Raw genomic sequence first — 17,081 nt, 5'->3', positions numbered from 1 at the left:
GTAATATGTGCTTTAACCACGATGTAATCTTAATTGTGGCCACAATACACGACACACTACCCTTCAAAGAAAAACAATGCATTCTTCAATAAAACATAATTTTACATATTACCTTAAAAAGTGTGTATAGCATTTTAAATTTGGGCAAACTTGCCAAGCAAAGAAGAGGATTCCTGCTCCATCAAGTTTACAAACTAAAACCCCGATCCTGATTTCAACAGAGTTCTCCTTGGAGGCAAGAATCTGCCTGCGCTGTGTGGATCCAACTATGCAATAGGGCCTAAAGACCCACAAAGGGACTGATACATGGAAGTAGAGAATGATGTACAGTTGTCACTGGAGTGGGGAAAGTTTTGTGGAAATGAACAAACATTTCAACTTAATTCCCAACAGATCAGTCTTAAAGAGTTGGTTAACAGATTTACCTACAGTCAGGAAGCTGCCTACAATAAAAATGCAAATGTACAATCCAACAAACCTGGGAGACTGGAATATTTTAAATGCTGGCAGTTTCCTATAAGGGATGTTGACAACTTGAATTATTTGAGATTGTCTAATTTCAATAGAGTGCCCTTAAATTGTATGTCTTTAAATGACTATTTCAACTTCATTAAAAAAAAAAAAAAAAGGGAGGGGGCGGAGGGGAGATTTTCAAAAAAGCCAAAGAGATTTAGGAGTACAAATCCCAATAGGAGGAGGTGGTCATCCTCAGTTCCAATCCTGCCTCTGCAGCATTCACTGTGTATCCTTGGGCAAGTCACTATCTGTCGCAGTTTACCCACCGTACAATGATCATAATAATACTCTCTTTTCACAGGAAAGATGTAAAGATAAATTCACTAATGACTGAGGCATGCTGATATTACAGTGATGAATGTCAAAGAGGAGATCATGAGGAACTGAAGCATTCTGTAGTCAGTGCAGTGGTTGGATGGCATGCAGTAAATAAGGCATGGAGCCACACATTGGAATTATGAGGATAAAAATAAATAGCAAACAGCTGCTTCATTTTCCAAGCACCATCCATGCTATGCACTAAAAATGGGTCCTATATTAAAAACAGTATGTGATCATGTAATTAAAGTATGCATCATAATGCATACACACAAGGGGACCAAATTAAGCTTATAAGAAAACCTCAATTCTGGCATTTCCTAACTTTTAAGTGCTTACCTCTGCGAACAAAAGAAATTCTAAATGTAGTTTTTTTGTATGTAAGTTATATCAGTTTAACTTATCCATGAATCAAAGCCCTGAATTTCTGTAAGAGCTGAACAAGACAATGCTCAGAAATCTGATTCAAATGGTCTGGAAATACACAGATAAATAATCTGTTTAATGTGAAAGTAGAATTGGAATATTAGAGAGAAATAAACTGAATAATTCATAAAATGTTGTTTGTCATGTCTTCTATTCCAGAGTGGCTACCACATGCTCTATCAATTTAATCTAACATTATTAAGCTTCTGCTTTTACTGCATTTTTGCCCATCATATTTTTTGTGAATTTTCCTTCCCTTCACTGGTGCTGGGCTGACAACATTATTCACCAATGTGAAAGAGACTTGGTAATCAAGATGAAAAGGTGAGCCATGCTGAAGAGATGAACATTCACTAGCAAGCTGTCCTAACAACTCCTCCAAAACAAAAATGGAGACATATTTAAGCAAAGATTTCACATACATCTATTTTTAATGGGGACACTTTTAGCCCCATTAAAGAATGGTAGCCCCATGGTAAAGAAACCTAGGCTTCCCCGCCACCCACCCACCCCCACACACACTTTTTAAAAATATACATCTGAAGAGAAGAAACGTTAAATCATAACATCCACTTGAAATCCTAAAAGGATGACATTAACCTATATCTAATTTATACAATCTGCATACCTTTTGGGGAAAAAAGATTAATGTAACCATTTTGTGGTTGTGAGAGTTTTAGATTTAAGTGTTCTCACTGTTCAATCTTTTAACACTGACAGCAAACAAATTCTGAGTCATCTTTAGTAAAATGGGGCTGCAAACAGCTATGCTAAATAACATTATGGAGGAGCAGCAGCAGCAACTATCATAGGTAAGGCCGAGCAGAGCTCTTTGTTTAAGATTGATATGTTATCATGTGTTCTCGTACAACACTGTCTTCCAAAGGACAGCACAAGTTTTAGCTAGAGGCTTGAGATAGAACAATGCTTAAATACACTTTAAATCTGAATTACACAAATGAAATATATAAATGAATAATTCAAAAGTCTCTGAATACTCCTCGTCTGCCTTTCAGAGCATAAAACACCCAATTGAGGTACTATATTTTCAGAGGAGTCCTCAGTTCTACATTCTCAAGCAAAGATACTCGGCATAAAAGGAGTAGACTAAAGAGCATGATTATTCTAATATATTGTTTACTACAGTAAATTTTTAACTGGACAAATCAAATATTTAGTGATACAAAGCCAGCCACTGATTTTACAATGACACTGTAATGACTAGGATCATTCAGTAAAGTACCTGCTTACCAAACACAATTGGTTAAAAGCTAGAAGAGCAGCAGGCAAGTAGAGCTGGTCAGGAAATTTCCACTATCATTATTTTCCAAACAGCAAATGCCTGTTTCACAAAATTAAAGTTTTCCATAGGAAAATTTCAATGTTGCTGAAAAATTGATTTTATGACAGAAAATCTGAAGTGATGGCTCCCAGGTTGCCCACCTGGACAGTTTTTTTGTCAATTTTACTTTCACCCAGAAGCTGAAAATTTTACTTTGGTTCTCCCAAAACAGAAGTTTTCTGGAAATCTTTTCCCACTAAATCTTTGGTCAGAAGGAATCTCCATTTTCTGGCCAACTCTACAGATATGATAACAGGGCATGCCAACAGAATAAAATTGAATAACTAAAAACCAAGGAACATGTAAGCAAACACCATTCAATAGTTTGTGCCTGTTCACCTATCAACATATGCACTTCTGGAGTGCACTGCGGCACAAGGCATATAACTAGCAGAAAAAAACCACACCCCTTCCCGTGTTAGAACAATTAGTTGTTTGTCAATGAATCTTCATAAAATGATTTGTTAAAAAAGAAACCAAATGAAAACCTTCTAGTGTAATAGTAATTGCCAAAAAATATTCCATATAGAAGATATAACATTGTTTGTATCTGAATTCCTGTTTAAACCCTCTTTCCCCATTCCACTCCAATTCTCCTTTCTTCCTACTCTTCCTTCTAACCCTGAAGCTGTATCAGCAAGAGCAATCTAAGTAGATGTTCAAGACAACTACAAATCTACTGTTTGGCAGGATCAGAGTTTGAAAGGGAAGCTGCTGCTGCCCTGTTCCACCCTTCTTAGGTTACTTGCGGAGCTTGGTAAGCCAAGCAGTTTAATGTGAATACAGTGGAGCAAGGAGTTTTGCAAGGGAACTGGGTGATGGGCTTCTCTTTCAAGATCCATTCCTGCTGATTGGGGCCCAGTAATTGAGCATTTCAATCTGGAAAGAAGAATGAAAAGAACAAAAGAAGAGAAGGGAGAGAGAAGAATAAGGAAAATAATTTAATTTTAATCTGCCCCTTAATCATGAGCTGGAAGAAATGATGGGTTACAGGTGCCATATTTTTAAATTACCGTTTTACCTGCAAAAGCAACTCCGTATTCAGACCTGATTTTATGTGTATATAACTTTACATCTGTTTATGCTATTTACAAATGCATATTTTTTCTGCTTTTACTTTTGATTACTTGTGCAGAGTCACCACAGCTCAGAGAATTTTAATTCTATTCCTTCTTGTGCAGCAGGCTTGTGTACTAAATTTGATCAATTACACATGTGGAAAGCCATTCAAAGCAAGGGAATTTACAGGTGTCACTTAACGCCTGTAGAACCTTTATTAGTGAAGATGATGCAAGAACAGTAAAAAACTCAGCTTGACTCTCAGATCTCAAAATAAGTCTGCACAGCTGTCAGTCTAAAAACAATTTTTTTTTTTAAACTTGCAAACGGAATACTTTAGAAATGGAATAACTGAGACGTACAGGTTACCATGACCTCAACATTTTTTGCAGTGCCACTTCTCGGAGCAGAACCACACTTTAAAGGACTTGTTTTCTTACTTCTGACCTGACAAACCAGGAAATGGAGGAAACTAAATATCATGAATACTTAAATATTTTTATGGAAATTGGATATAACAAAGATCTGGTTGATGATGAAGCTTTATGGTCTCAACATGTGCATATCTAACAGTCACCATCTTGGCCATCACTTAAGGTTTGAACTGGGGACTTCCATAGCTGAAATGCTTGAGTCTTTACAGCACAAGCTAACAAACTCACACCCCGTCTGGGAACAGAAGGTGATGGACAGACATGGACGCACATGCTCTCTGACCAATGGGTTACAAATTTACTCAGAAAAATGGGAAATTCAGATCTTCAACCCAAGCTATTTTATGAAGTAAAGTAATAGCAAATGACATATGCAAGTACTAGTAAAATACTCATTGGGTTTACAAGTCAAAATTAAAAATAGGGGAATTTCTTACATATTAAAAACTCCAAAGAGATGAGGAAATGGTTTAGCATGTTCGTGTGTTCATTTTAGGGACATATTTCAAAACCTAGACTACATCTGTGTCACTTAGCTAAATTATTTCAATCAAACTGAAGGTAAGAATTTCAACAGAGTGGCCTGATGCAAGATACAGAACACCAGAAATAAAAAGGAATTTTACTCTTCTTTAAGTAGGCGGAACAAGGTAGGTAAGTACAGTTCTAAAACTGAGTGATTCATTTCATCAGCCCCTCCTAGAAAAGTACTATAATTAGGAAGAATAAATCCACACCTATAACTAAAGAAATACTGTCTAGTTTATAAACTTTCACAGCTTACCCAAACAGTGAATGTTAAGCAGCTTCTAATTTTTCTGCTATTGAAGTTGAGGAAATAATACATTTATATAGAATCTTTGATTTCAAAAGATCCCAAATAAACTACATATACAGAAATCACAGTCAATTACTGAAATGCACTCATTTCTTAGGTGAAACATGGTAGTTGCTTAACAGCATGCAGGTACAAGCATACTGCAAAGACACAGCCAAGTTACTATGGCCTCACTGATGCTGCACTCACCCAAGTGCATCAATAGGCTTTCTGGGGGCGTATCCCATGGTTCTGTGTGCTGCACTAAGCTAAGCTGCTCTAGGATACTTTCCCCCAGTGAATTGTAGGACAATTTGCCTGTCCTTCTGGGAACAGGTGGAATTTTGGGAAGGCACTGGAGGATCATCAACATTCCTCACTGCAAGGTACATTGGTTACCAGCCCGAGTGAAAGTAGCACCCAAGTTCTAGCCTATACCCCCAGAGAAGCCAACCAGCCTGAGTTTAAAATACCACCAAAATTGGGTGAGATGGCTTTATATGTGGACAGTACAGGGGAGAGGAGAAGGGAGGGGCTAGGGGCAACAGCCAAGTAAGAGCCCAAAATAACTCTGCAGAGAGACATACCCCAAAAGACACAAACTCTAACAAATCAGTGCCAACTGACGCCTTGCTAGGGCATTGATTCAGTACTGACTCAGAGGGGGAAAAGTGACACCTTACTGAGTCACCAAGAGGAGAGGCAGTGTTCTAGTGGACTGAAGGAAGTAGGAGCTAGGAAATTTAGTCCTCTAATCCACAGAACAGGATTAGCAAACTGCCTCATAGTGCTGTCCCTGTGCCTCAAACCTGACTTAAAGGGATCATCTCAGAGCTCTATTTAATAACAGGCTTTAAGGGACTGAGGCCTGGTCTACACTACAGAGTTAGGTCAACGTAAGGCAGCTTATGTTGACATAACTCTAAGTGTCTACACTACAACATTGCTCCCACCAATGTAAGTTACCCACTACACTGACCTAATAACTCCACGTCTGCAAAAGGCGTAACGCTTAGGTCAATGTAGTTAGGTTGAGGCAGTGTCAGTGTAGACACTGCATTGACTGTTCCAGCTGTCAGCCCCTGGTGGCTGAGAGCCTGGAGCTCCGGCCTGTCACTGCCCCACAATGACAGTTAAATCGGGGAAAGTGCTCCTACTGAGGAAACGCACTGCTGACAGGACTGTAGTGTGCACACACAAAAACCTGATGTAATTACTGTGGTAGCTGTACATCGACATAACTTAAGTAGACTTAATTTTGTAGTGTAGACTTCCCTTGATACTACAAAGACTTATGCACATTAGTATCGCTAGCCACATGAACGGTTCTAATTTGTTTCAAGGAGACTACTTGCATACATATCTTTGTGGGATTGGACCTCAAAACAGTAGTTCAATATTGTTTTATAGAGCCATATAAACATAGGGCTGAAAGGGACCTCACAAGGTCATTAAGTCCAGCCCCCTGAACTGAAGCAGAACCTAGTAAACCTAGACCATCCCTGACAGGTGTTTGTCCAACCTATTCTTAAAAACCTCCAATGACAGGGATTCCACAACCTCCTTTTGAAGCCTATGCCAGAGCTTAACCACCCTTATAGTTAAATATTTTGTCACCTTAAAAAACCTTAAGTCAGCCTTACTAATGTAGTAAAGAAATTTTTCCAATTTTTTTTTTTTCAAAAAATTGGAAACATAAGTGATCATTTTCTTTTATTAGGACACAGTAATCCATTTATCTTAAATACAGACTAATCTTTGTAAGGCTAGCTAAGGAATGTGTGCTAAAGAAGTGAAAAAAAACAATAACAATGGATGATTTTTAGAAACCCAAAATGCTTTTGCATTCAAACATTTTTTAAAATCTATTTATAATAGGTGCTTATTGTAAGCATTGCGTGCGCACACACAAAAAATCCTTTAACAAAAAATCTAAAGAAAAACTAACCAGTTTAAATATAAGGCCAGAATACACTAAAAAAAATGTTCATTTTTCATTATTAGCCACATTAATGTAGTTTTCCATAAAGTAGATTCAGTGCTGTGAATGTACTGAACTATTTTTTGAAGGAGTGTGTAGTAGAGCTATTACTTCTCTTTGGATTAATTAGGTAATGTAAACCTAATCCTAAAAGGAGATTTACTGACAATCATCTAACAAATTTTATAATGAACCAGCGCAGATTATTTGAAATCCATAAGGATTTGATATAAAGTACTAATTTCTAAAACTGAGCCCTTAAGGTTAACATATAGGCCCACAAATCCAATCCTTGTTTCTGTCACGCATGGCAGGAAGTTATCAAAACTGTTGTGTAAGTCTCGCTTCATAATCCATGGGAAATTCTGATTTTATATTTTCCTTCAGGCTAACTAGCAATTGTTCTGCATCCAACACTCACAGGGAAAATAAAAGACTCCCACTGCTTTAACAACTAAAACTTGACAGATTTATAAAACAAAACGGCTTTTACCTCTTTAGCTTTGTTTGAACAATGCTGAATTGATTCTGCTGCATATTTGTGGCATCTGTTTAACTCAAGCCACTTTTATTAAGCAATCAAGATATTAGGTGGTCACAAGAAAGAAAAATATTCACAGACCATAATCACCACAGCCATCTTTCAACTGTACTTTTGACTATAAATATGTGAATTAGAGAGATGCAAAATCCAAGGGCAGACCTCTGAACACTCAACACTTTGGAAAACTCGGTGATATTTTGCAGCTCAGCCCTATTTCGAATATGAATGAGACAAGGTAGATGAGATAATATTTTGTATTGGACCAATTTCTGTTAGTGAAAGAAACAAGCTTTCGAGCTTACACAGAGCTCTTCTTCAGGCCTGGAAAAGATACTATGAGTATGTTTACATTGCAATTAGACACCCAAGGCTGGCCCGTGCAAGCTGACTCTGGCCCTTGGGGCTTGGGCTAAAGGGCTGCTCAACTGTGGTGTAGACATTCAAGGACGTCTCCGGGACCCTCCCATCTCACAGGGTCCTAGAGCAAAGGCTGCAGCCTGAGCCCAAATGTCTACACCACAATTAAACAGCCCCTTAGCCTGAGCCAGCTGGCATAAGCCAGCCACATGTATCTAATTGCAAAGTAGATATACCCTCAGAGTGTCACAGCTAAATACAAGGTAGAACAGAACATTCAAGGTGAAGTAGGCAGTTAACTCGTCTACAGTCATACAACAAAGGAGGGTTAGTGGGTTACAGATTGCTGAAATGAGCCATAAATCCAGTGTTTTTATTAAGTCCATGATTTTTAGTGTCTAGCAGAGAGATGAATTTAAGTTCCCAGACTTGTCTTTTGAAGATGCTGTGCAGATTTCCTTTGAGGATGAGGATTGAGAGGTCAGATATGGAGTTATCAAGTTGTGAAACCTGTTCGTCCACAGGTGACATGGTGTTTTTGACTTTTATCATTTTTTTGTGAGAGTTCATTTGAGAGAATAACGATATTTTGTTTTCACCCACACAGTTATTGGGGCATTTAGTGCACTGGATGAGATATACCACATGTTGTGATATGCATGTGTAGGACCCATGAATCTTGAAAGGTTTGTTGTGGGGGTATTGATCATCGTAGCTGTGGAGATATGTTTGCAGGTTTTGCATCTGTTGTTCTGGCAGGATCTGGTGCTGCTTTGAGTTGATGTGTCCTGGTCTGTAGGGAGACCTTGCTTCTCATGATGAGCTTGGCAAAGTTGGAGGGTGTTGCTTGAAAGCCAGAAGCGGGGGTTGGGAAAGATTTCTTTCAGCATGTGGTCCCCATCGTGTATGGGCTGTTAATGTTTAATGATACCCCATGGGAGTTCTAGTGTGGGGTGGTAGGTGACTCCACTTAAGAGTAAAAGTATTCCACTTAGGAAGGAGCAATCAGTTGCACACATACAAAATGGGAAATTACTTCCTAGGAAGGTATACTGTGGAACGGGATCTGGAGGTCAGAATGGATCACAAGTTAAATATGAGTCAACTGTGTAACACTGTTGTTAAAATAAAGCAAACACCATTCTGGGATGTATTAGCAGGAGTGTTGTAAGCAAGACACAATAAGTAATTCTTCTGCTCTACTCCACGCTGATTAGGCCTCAACTGGAGTATTGTGTCCAGTTCTGGGCACTACATTTCAGGAAAGATGTGGACAAATTGGAGAAATTCCAGAGAAGAGCAACAAAAACGATTAAAGGTCTAGAAAACATGATCTATTAGGGAAGATTGAAAAATTGGGTTTGTTTAGTCTGGAGAAGACTGAGGGGGGACAAAATAACAGTTTTCAAGTACTGTACATAAAAGGTTGTTACAAGGAGGAGGGAGAAGAATTGTTCTCTTGAACCTCTGAGGATAGGACAAGCAGCCATGGGCTTAAATTACAGCAAGGGCAGTTTAGATTAGACATTAGGAAAAACTTCCTAACTATCAGGGTAATTAAGCACTAGAATAAATTGCCTGGGGAGGTTATGGAATCTCTGTCATTGGAGATTTTAAAGAGCAGGTTAGACAAACACCTGTCAGGGATAGTCTAGATCAGAGGTTCTCAAACTGGAGGGGGGGAGGGAGGGCATGGAATGAAGCTTTACTCACAAGCAATGAATAACTAGCAAAGCTGATTCCTCCAGATATATCAGGTCCCCAGATGTCGCTGTGCATTTTGATAAATTTCTGTTAAGCTTGCATATCATTACACAAAGTTGTTGCCATCTGTACATTAATCCGTTTGCTACGATGCAGTGTGCACATTTAATTGTAAGCACGGACCACAATCGCAGTTTTGTTTTTGCTCTTATTACAATGGATCGTTGGCTCATCCTGCCTTGAGTGCAGGGGACTGGCCTAGAAGACCTCTTGAGGTCCCTACCAGTCCTATGAGTCTATGGACTAGGAGTGTGTGATCAAAGGGCTTTTTCCTGAGAGAACCTGCTTCAATACAGGGTATTTGGGTGGCCTGTTCAATGATGCAGTCTACTTCTCTGGTGAAGTGTTCTTGTTTGGTGACAGTGGTTTTAAGTGTGTTAAAATGTGCACCTCAGACTTTTTCCTCAGAGGATAATCTGTGCAATCTGACTGCCTGGCTAACATATTTCTTGAATCAGGCAGAGCAGGGATTTGAACCTGGGTCTTCCATGTTCCACGCAAGTGCCTTAGCCAACAGGTTATTGGACATTCTGGGGTATTCTGGTCTCTCTCCTTCCCTCCCTCGTTTTTTGGGGAAAGTCAAAAGATCGGTTTTCTTTCTAGGTGGAATGAAAATTCTGAATCCTCAAAATTTTTCATGAAACATAATTCTTGTTTCCAGTCAGCTCTTGTAATGCCTTCCTTGGTAGGGCATCAATGGTCAGGTACAGGATGTTGTCAAGTTCTCCTTCCCGGGGGAAAGGGAGGAGGAAAAGAAACCACACACACAGAAGCCACCAATTTCTCTAATCCTCATTAGGCAGAAGAGGCTCTGACTGTGCAGTGCCCTCAAAGAGAGAATCCCATAGCTAGAAGAGGTACGAGGCAGTAAGTGCTGTAGATGTTCTACAAAGTGGGCCAAAGGGAAAGGCAGCTAAGTACAAGCAGCAGGGAGACTATTTTCATATGGACAGAACATATTAACGTGATCTCTTTAGCAAAATTTACATTGTTAAACTAAACACTAAAAAAGAAAAAAAATCCAATAAATACAGCAAGAACACATCATACTATAAAAACTGATAGAACTTGCTTCCAAAGAGAGGGAGATTTCAACTGAGTATTCAAAGGATATTATGCCTTTATGGGAAAAAGAGCCTAAATTCTATTTATGTTTTCTGTATTTCCCAAGAGATAAGCAAACATAATACAAACAAACACTTGACAGTAATTAATCATTGGGACAATTTACCAAGGGTCGTGGTGGACTTTCCATCACTGACAGTTTTTAAATCAAGATCAGACATTTTTCTAAAAGATATATTCTAGGAATTATTTTGGGAGAAGTTCTATGGCCTGTGTTCTATGAGGGCAGACTAGATGATCACAATGGTCCTTCCTGGCCCTGGAATCTATGAGAAAAACCTGTTCAGTACTTATCAAGTTATCAACCTAATTATTCTAATTTAAATATGAAAGTAATCAGAATAATTTGCTCACTGGCTCCTGCATGACTACCAGGAAGCAAAATAATATCACAACAAAGGTAGATTCACTCAAATTGTCAGTACCATAACCCAGGAGTACAATATACCATAAGATATGTAGCTTATTAAATAAAAATAAAAGGATAAAAGTCACCTCTACACGAAAGATCTTGAGATCAACTCCATACAATTTCATCTCCTCTGGAAAATACTGAAAAGCATTCAAGTAAGGAATGTGACCATCTATAACAAACCTAAATAAAAAAAGAGTTTAAGTCAAATCAACATTTAGTTTAAAGCATCATGTACTTTTTTTTTTAAATGGCACTTAAGGCTGCCTGTTCTTTAACATGAGAGCTAGAATATTAAAATTCAAGCTCAAATGTGACTCTCAGATAAAGTTAGGGCACTGAGTTTACTACAGACATGTTTATATCCAGCTTTCCTTGCACATTCTTTATACAGTCAATTCTTACAAACAGGTAGAATAATTTAATTAAAATATTTTCAATATTGGGCTATGCTCTTAAGAAGACAGTAAGTACACTTTTATGATAACACTGTTATAGGGCTATAGCATTTTGCTCCCCAAATCCATTACATACTTAACTAAACATGAAAGAAGAGTTTAATATTTCCACAGCAAGTATGCAGAGCTCGTGCAATCAGGGTCATAGAACTGTTAGCTTATATGTAACTAAATCAGAAAACCATACAATTATGTATTTTATCAATATATAAAATGCATTTATTTTAGATAAATGTCTAAACACACTTCAGATTTTTAATTTTTCAAAAAATATGGTGGGGGGGGGAATGAAGGGAGGAGAGAGTGGTAATAACATGGGCTTTTTCACATAGAGATCACAGGTTCAAATCCAGCCCATCTCAATAGTGTCATCTGCTGGCTATTCAATAGCTCACATGAAATGAGTTGTGGTCTAGCTCTTAGTAGGCAGCTGTTTAAATCACAAAAAACACCATAACACTTACCAATATCTGGCACCCAGCTGGACATTATCAGCAAACAAACCAAGTTTTGAATTGAGAGGGAGACTGAATTCTCCTCACTATAAGAGGTGGCCCCTCTAGGTCGGAATTAAGGCACATTAGTGGAAACTTTACCCATGATGAGGCTAAACAACAGGCCTCAGCCTAGAAAGTTATCAAACCAACAGGTTTCATGAACGCTAAATTCACTACACTTTTTTAAAATCCCAGGATTTTTTAAATAGGATTCCTGGTAGGAAGTGATACTCTGGTTGGTATGAATGTTGCACAATGTGTTTATTACAAAGAGAAAAACAAGAAAATTAAATTTCCTGCAGGAGGTTTAAGACATACTCAGATACAGCATAGGTTTTGACTGTAGAGTTAGGGAAGATTTTTTGGTTTATTTTTAAAATACACCAGTACCAAGTACATAAGTCACAAGGATAACACGCTTAGGCTATTTCTACACTAGAGACCTTACAGCGACACAGCTGTACCGATGCAGCTGCGCCACTGCAAGACCTCCCATGTAGCTGATCTATGCCGACAGGAGAGAGTTCTCCCGTCTACATAATTAAACCTCCCCCAACAAGCAGCGGTAGCTATGTCAGCAGGAGAGCATCTCCCGCCAACATAGCACTGTCCACACCAGCGCTTCTGTCAATGTAACTTATGTTGGTCAGGCGGGGGGGGGGGGGGGGGGGGGGGGGGGCTTATACCTAGATATCTGGGCAGTTACCTTAATTCAATAAGCAAGAACAAAAACAGCAAAGAGCAGTTGTTTAAAAAAAAAAAATGAAAGAAGCCACTGTTGTAACAGAAAATGCAATGTTGATTTTAGAAAAGGACACCAGGAACTTGGATGGCCCAATATTGAGATGACATATTCCTAAAAAGTCAGTGCCTGTTTGCAAAATTTCACTGAACAAACATGCAGTACTTCTCTTTGTTTAGGCCCTGGCAGACAGTGTGAAGGCAGTAAAAGAAACACCACATACTAGAGGGCAGAGACAGAATATCCCTTCCTTCAACTCACTTTTATAAGTAAAAACAAAGTTAGAGAAATTACCAAACAGGTATTCCTTAAGAAGATTTAAGTCATAGAAAAGAAGCTACTTGTTGTATATTACTTGCTATTTATCAACATTCCATTTAAGAAGAACTACTGTAAGTGAATGTCAATCACTCCCTATGACTGCACTCTATGACCATTTCTTTGAGATCTGGAATTTAAATTCATAGTATAGTTAGAACTACAGTATAAGTTTATGCTGAATTATTCTAGAAATACTAGATTCAAAGTTATTTTAAAATGAAGATACATTAAATAAATAATAGAATTACTGCAACATTTGTAACAGTTTTAATGTGATTTTAGAAAGTTATCTTGCCTAGTACTTTTTATTCTGAAATTCTGTGCACTCTTCCATCAATTTGACATCACTGATTCAAAAATAAGGAATTAAATATATAACTGAAATGTCCACAGTCTACACTGGGATTGGAATGATGCAGTTTTCCAAACCATTATGGACAGTAAAATCCCCTCTCCCTCCCCAACCCCTGGAGAACTGTGTTAGACAACTGCACTACAGGACCAGTCTATATTTGCCTGGGGCAAGATGTATTTTGATACAGTTTAAACACAGTACTCACTAAACATGGTTCTACCTGTTACAACTGTTTTTAAAGAACCCTCATAGCCCTAGTATAAAGGACCCATTAAAAAGTTGGACACTTATCAACTAAGGCTACGATTTAGTCACAGGTATTTTTGATAAAAGTCTTGGACAGGTCACGGGCAATAAATAAAAATTCATGGCCCACGACATGTCCATGACTTTTACCAAAAATACCCCTGACTAAATCTCTACTTCTGGGGCCCCTGCTCCAGCCACCCTGGGACCACTGCTGCTTGGGCAGTCCCCAGGGCACACCCAGGACCGCTGCTTGGGCACTCCCCGAGCCAGCCACACCAGCCGCTGTTCCAGTGGTCCCTGGAGCCAGCTGCTTGGGGACCGCTGCTCGGGTGCTCCCCGGGATCTCCCCCAGGACTGCTGCTCAGGCGGTCCCTGGAGCCAGCTGGCCCCAGGCTTCCCGAGCAGCGGCCAGTGTGGCTGGCCCCAGGTACCACCGGAGCAGCTGGCCCCAGGTCGCTCCAGCAGCAGCCAGTGCAGCTGGCTGTGGGGCGTCTGAGCAGCTGGCCCTGAAGTCAGCCACATCAGCCACTGCAGAAGTCATGAAAAGTCACAGAATCCATGACTTTCGCGACCTCCGTGAAAGAATCGCAGCCTTATTTATCACTCACAGCAGTTAACCTAAGTGACATGTTCTCCATTCTAAATATAGAGAATATCACAAATACTACAATGAAGGTAAACATTGTGTGGGAAAACATCCAATTTTCGTATGACACCTACTCCAAGAGCCCACGTTCGAGAATATTTTTTAAAAGCAGTTCTAACATCTTTTGGCACGTCGACACTCATTTTAAGAAGTGTTGTTTAGAATTTAGAATAACCGATGTTTAAACACGGTTTCAAACACTTTTCTATTGCAAAAACACAGATGGGGCTTATAGTCTCTGTCCTTTTAAATATGGTAATCCAAGTGTGGATAAGCCCTAGGTCCTGTGTATAATATGAAAAAAATAATATGCCAAGGCCACAAAACAGAAGTAGAACAAACTGGTTACAATTTTGGTCTTGCCAACATAGCTAGATTTAGCCAGGTTTGGACTACATTACTGTATTATTCTACAGCCACGTGAAGTCTACAATGTTGAAACTGTAGTCTTACTTGTTGAGAGGAATACAAAAAATAAACAGCACATTGAATGTTAGTTTAATGACACTAAAAAAAAATATTGCTATTTGAAACATATGTAGGAACATTTTAAAAATGTTATTTTTAACCACAGTGTCCCTTTAAGATGAGTTAGTTGCAAGGTTATGTACTGAATGCACCAAATAGCAATAAGAATATTTTTGGTGCTGTAATATAAATCCCTTAGAAACTGTCTGGTTGCCTGATGTGGTGCCCAAGCACGTATCACAGGGGAGGAGCAGTAGTCAGCTGACTACCACTTTACGGGAAAACCACACAAAAAAAAAAGGTGGAGCATTTAGCACGACTATTATTCTATTGTTTTAAATATTCATGAACTACCTATAAAGAACTAAAATGGCAAGCCTGAATATTAGCACAATTTCTGGGCATATTTTTTTTTCTCAATTTGGTCTGTCATTGAATCTATGTCTATACTTTATTGCATACAAAAATGTGTTAAAAAGACAATTATTTAGGTCAAGCAAATGAAAGCTAGAAAATGCCAGATTTATGGTTTGTATTGCTGCTGATGTTCTGGCAGTAGCACAAACCTGGATCTTTAGAGTATTCGTTCAGTTATTAGGCAGGCTATCAACATTCTCCTCAGGAATACAAATGAGACAAGTGAAACTGCAATATTTATCTATTTACAACTCAACTAAATCTGAAAATAATTTCATGGGACAAAGAAAAGGCACTTCTCTAACACTAGGACTTTCTCCCTGACAAATTTCAAACACTTGCTGCAAACAACAGAGCTATTAGAGACTCTCAAAAAATGGTTGCAAGAATCTTCTATCATGGAAAGTGTGCGGCAAACAAAATATCGGATCACTATCAGCTCTACCTATAATTCAACTAGTTAACAAGCAAGCAACCCAAATTAAAAAAACATTACTTACAACAGCAACAAATATTTCACAGAGACTATTCATACCTTAAGAGATCTGATAATGTCACTGGCTCTCTCAGCCAGAGTAATGCAATATAGCAGAATGAAAGTGTCATTGGCATAGACATCCTCAAGTTCCCTTTTTTCCTCTTAAGTAAATACGAACCACCATCTACCGATCCGGAGCAGATAGATGTGGTTTCTCTTGCTGATAAGAAAAAAAAAGTTACATATAAAATAACTTTATAGACAAAATATGCTACACTGAACATGTAAATATGCAGAGAACAAGAGAAATTGATCATCCAACAAGCTGTGTTTAGCCATTAGTGGCGGTTTCAAATCAAAGCTTTGGCATTAGTGTTCTAAATGGCTTAACTCTCAAAGTACCTCTTACTGCAACACAAGACAACAAGCTGGCTGAGAACCAGTGCCAATGTAGCTCCACAGACTCGCTAATAAGAGATCAGGGTAAGTAACAAATATTTGAGGAGCTGGGAATGGGTTATGGAACGGATCACTTGATGATTACCTGTTCTGTTCATTCCCTTTGAAGCATCTGGCATTGGCCACTGTCAGAAGACAGAATACTGGGCTAGATTGACCTTTGGTCTGACCCAGTATGGCCATTCTCTAGGGGAAATTCCCACTGGCACACTAGAAAAACTGTGTGCGTCGCCTCAGTCTATACAAAAATGTTAAACCTGAAAGCACCATTCTAGTGATAACCATGTTTAAACTTGGCTCTCTAGAAAGGTGCTAATACTTAACTCTTATACAGCACATTACCAACATTGACTAATCCCTCACAACATCCCATGAGGTAGGTATAAGTATTATCCTAATTTTACACATGGGATATCAAGGAAGAAAGGATAAGTGATTTGCCAAAGCTGAATGTGTCAGAGTTGGGGATTAGAACTCAGCAATTCTTGGCTCTCAGAAGTGCCCTCATAAAGAGAATTACATTTTTATCTCAGGCATTAAAGATGCCGCAAAGACATTTAAAATAGAGTTATCAAGGAACTGACTCCCCAGTGCATGTCTGGTAAAAATGGCGAAGTCAACACAAAAGCTATCCTAGAACATCTATTGTGTACATGTGAGTTACAGAACAAAAGCATGAACGTCAGGTAATCCTTTCAATCATCAGTTTTATATGTATACGCTGTGTCTAAAGGAGGCCTTGTGGTTGAAACTTCATTGCTAACTTTATATATGGCTTAATTAAAAATAATCCTCTTGTTCTATTTGTAGCTGTCTTGGTGACATAGCAGCTTTCCTTTCATTTGTTCCAGGTTATAAAGGGCACATTGCTCAGTCAGCACTAAACCTGACACAAC

At 38.7% G+C, this 17,081-nt stretch overlaps 1 protein-coding gene across 4 annotated transcripts in view; it reads right to left on the bottom strand.

The window, feature by feature from the left end:
* The window catches only part of TAF1B (TATA-box binding protein associated factor, RNA polymerase I subunit B), a 55,593-nt gene that overhangs the window by 23,562 nt on the left and 14,950 nt on the right, over positions 1-17,081 (bottom strand). For all 4 annotated transcript variants that reach the window (XM_024199134.3, XM_024199135.3, XM_024199136.3 and 1 more), the window contains 2 exons: positions 15,784-15,946; positions 11,179-11,278 (listed from right to left, as the gene is read on the bottom strand). In XM_024199134.3, the coding sequence (XP_024054902.2) occupies positions 11,179-11,278; positions 15,784-15,946 (263 nt within the window). The remainder of the gene's footprint in view (positions 1-11,178; positions 11,279-15,783; positions 15,947-17,081) is intronic.

Source organism: Terrapene carolina, unplaced genomic scaffold (genome assembly GCF_002925995.2).
Source record: "Terrapene carolina triunguis isolate 2854851 unplaced genomic scaffold, T_m_triunguis-2.0 Scaffold42, whole genome shotgun sequence".
Classification (NCBI taxonomy): Eukaryota; Metazoa; Chordata; order Testudines; family Emydidae; genus Terrapene; species Terrapene triunguis.
The sequence above is the reverse complement of the archived record's forward strand: the minus strand, read 5'-3'. Positions and strand labels throughout refer to the sequence as shown.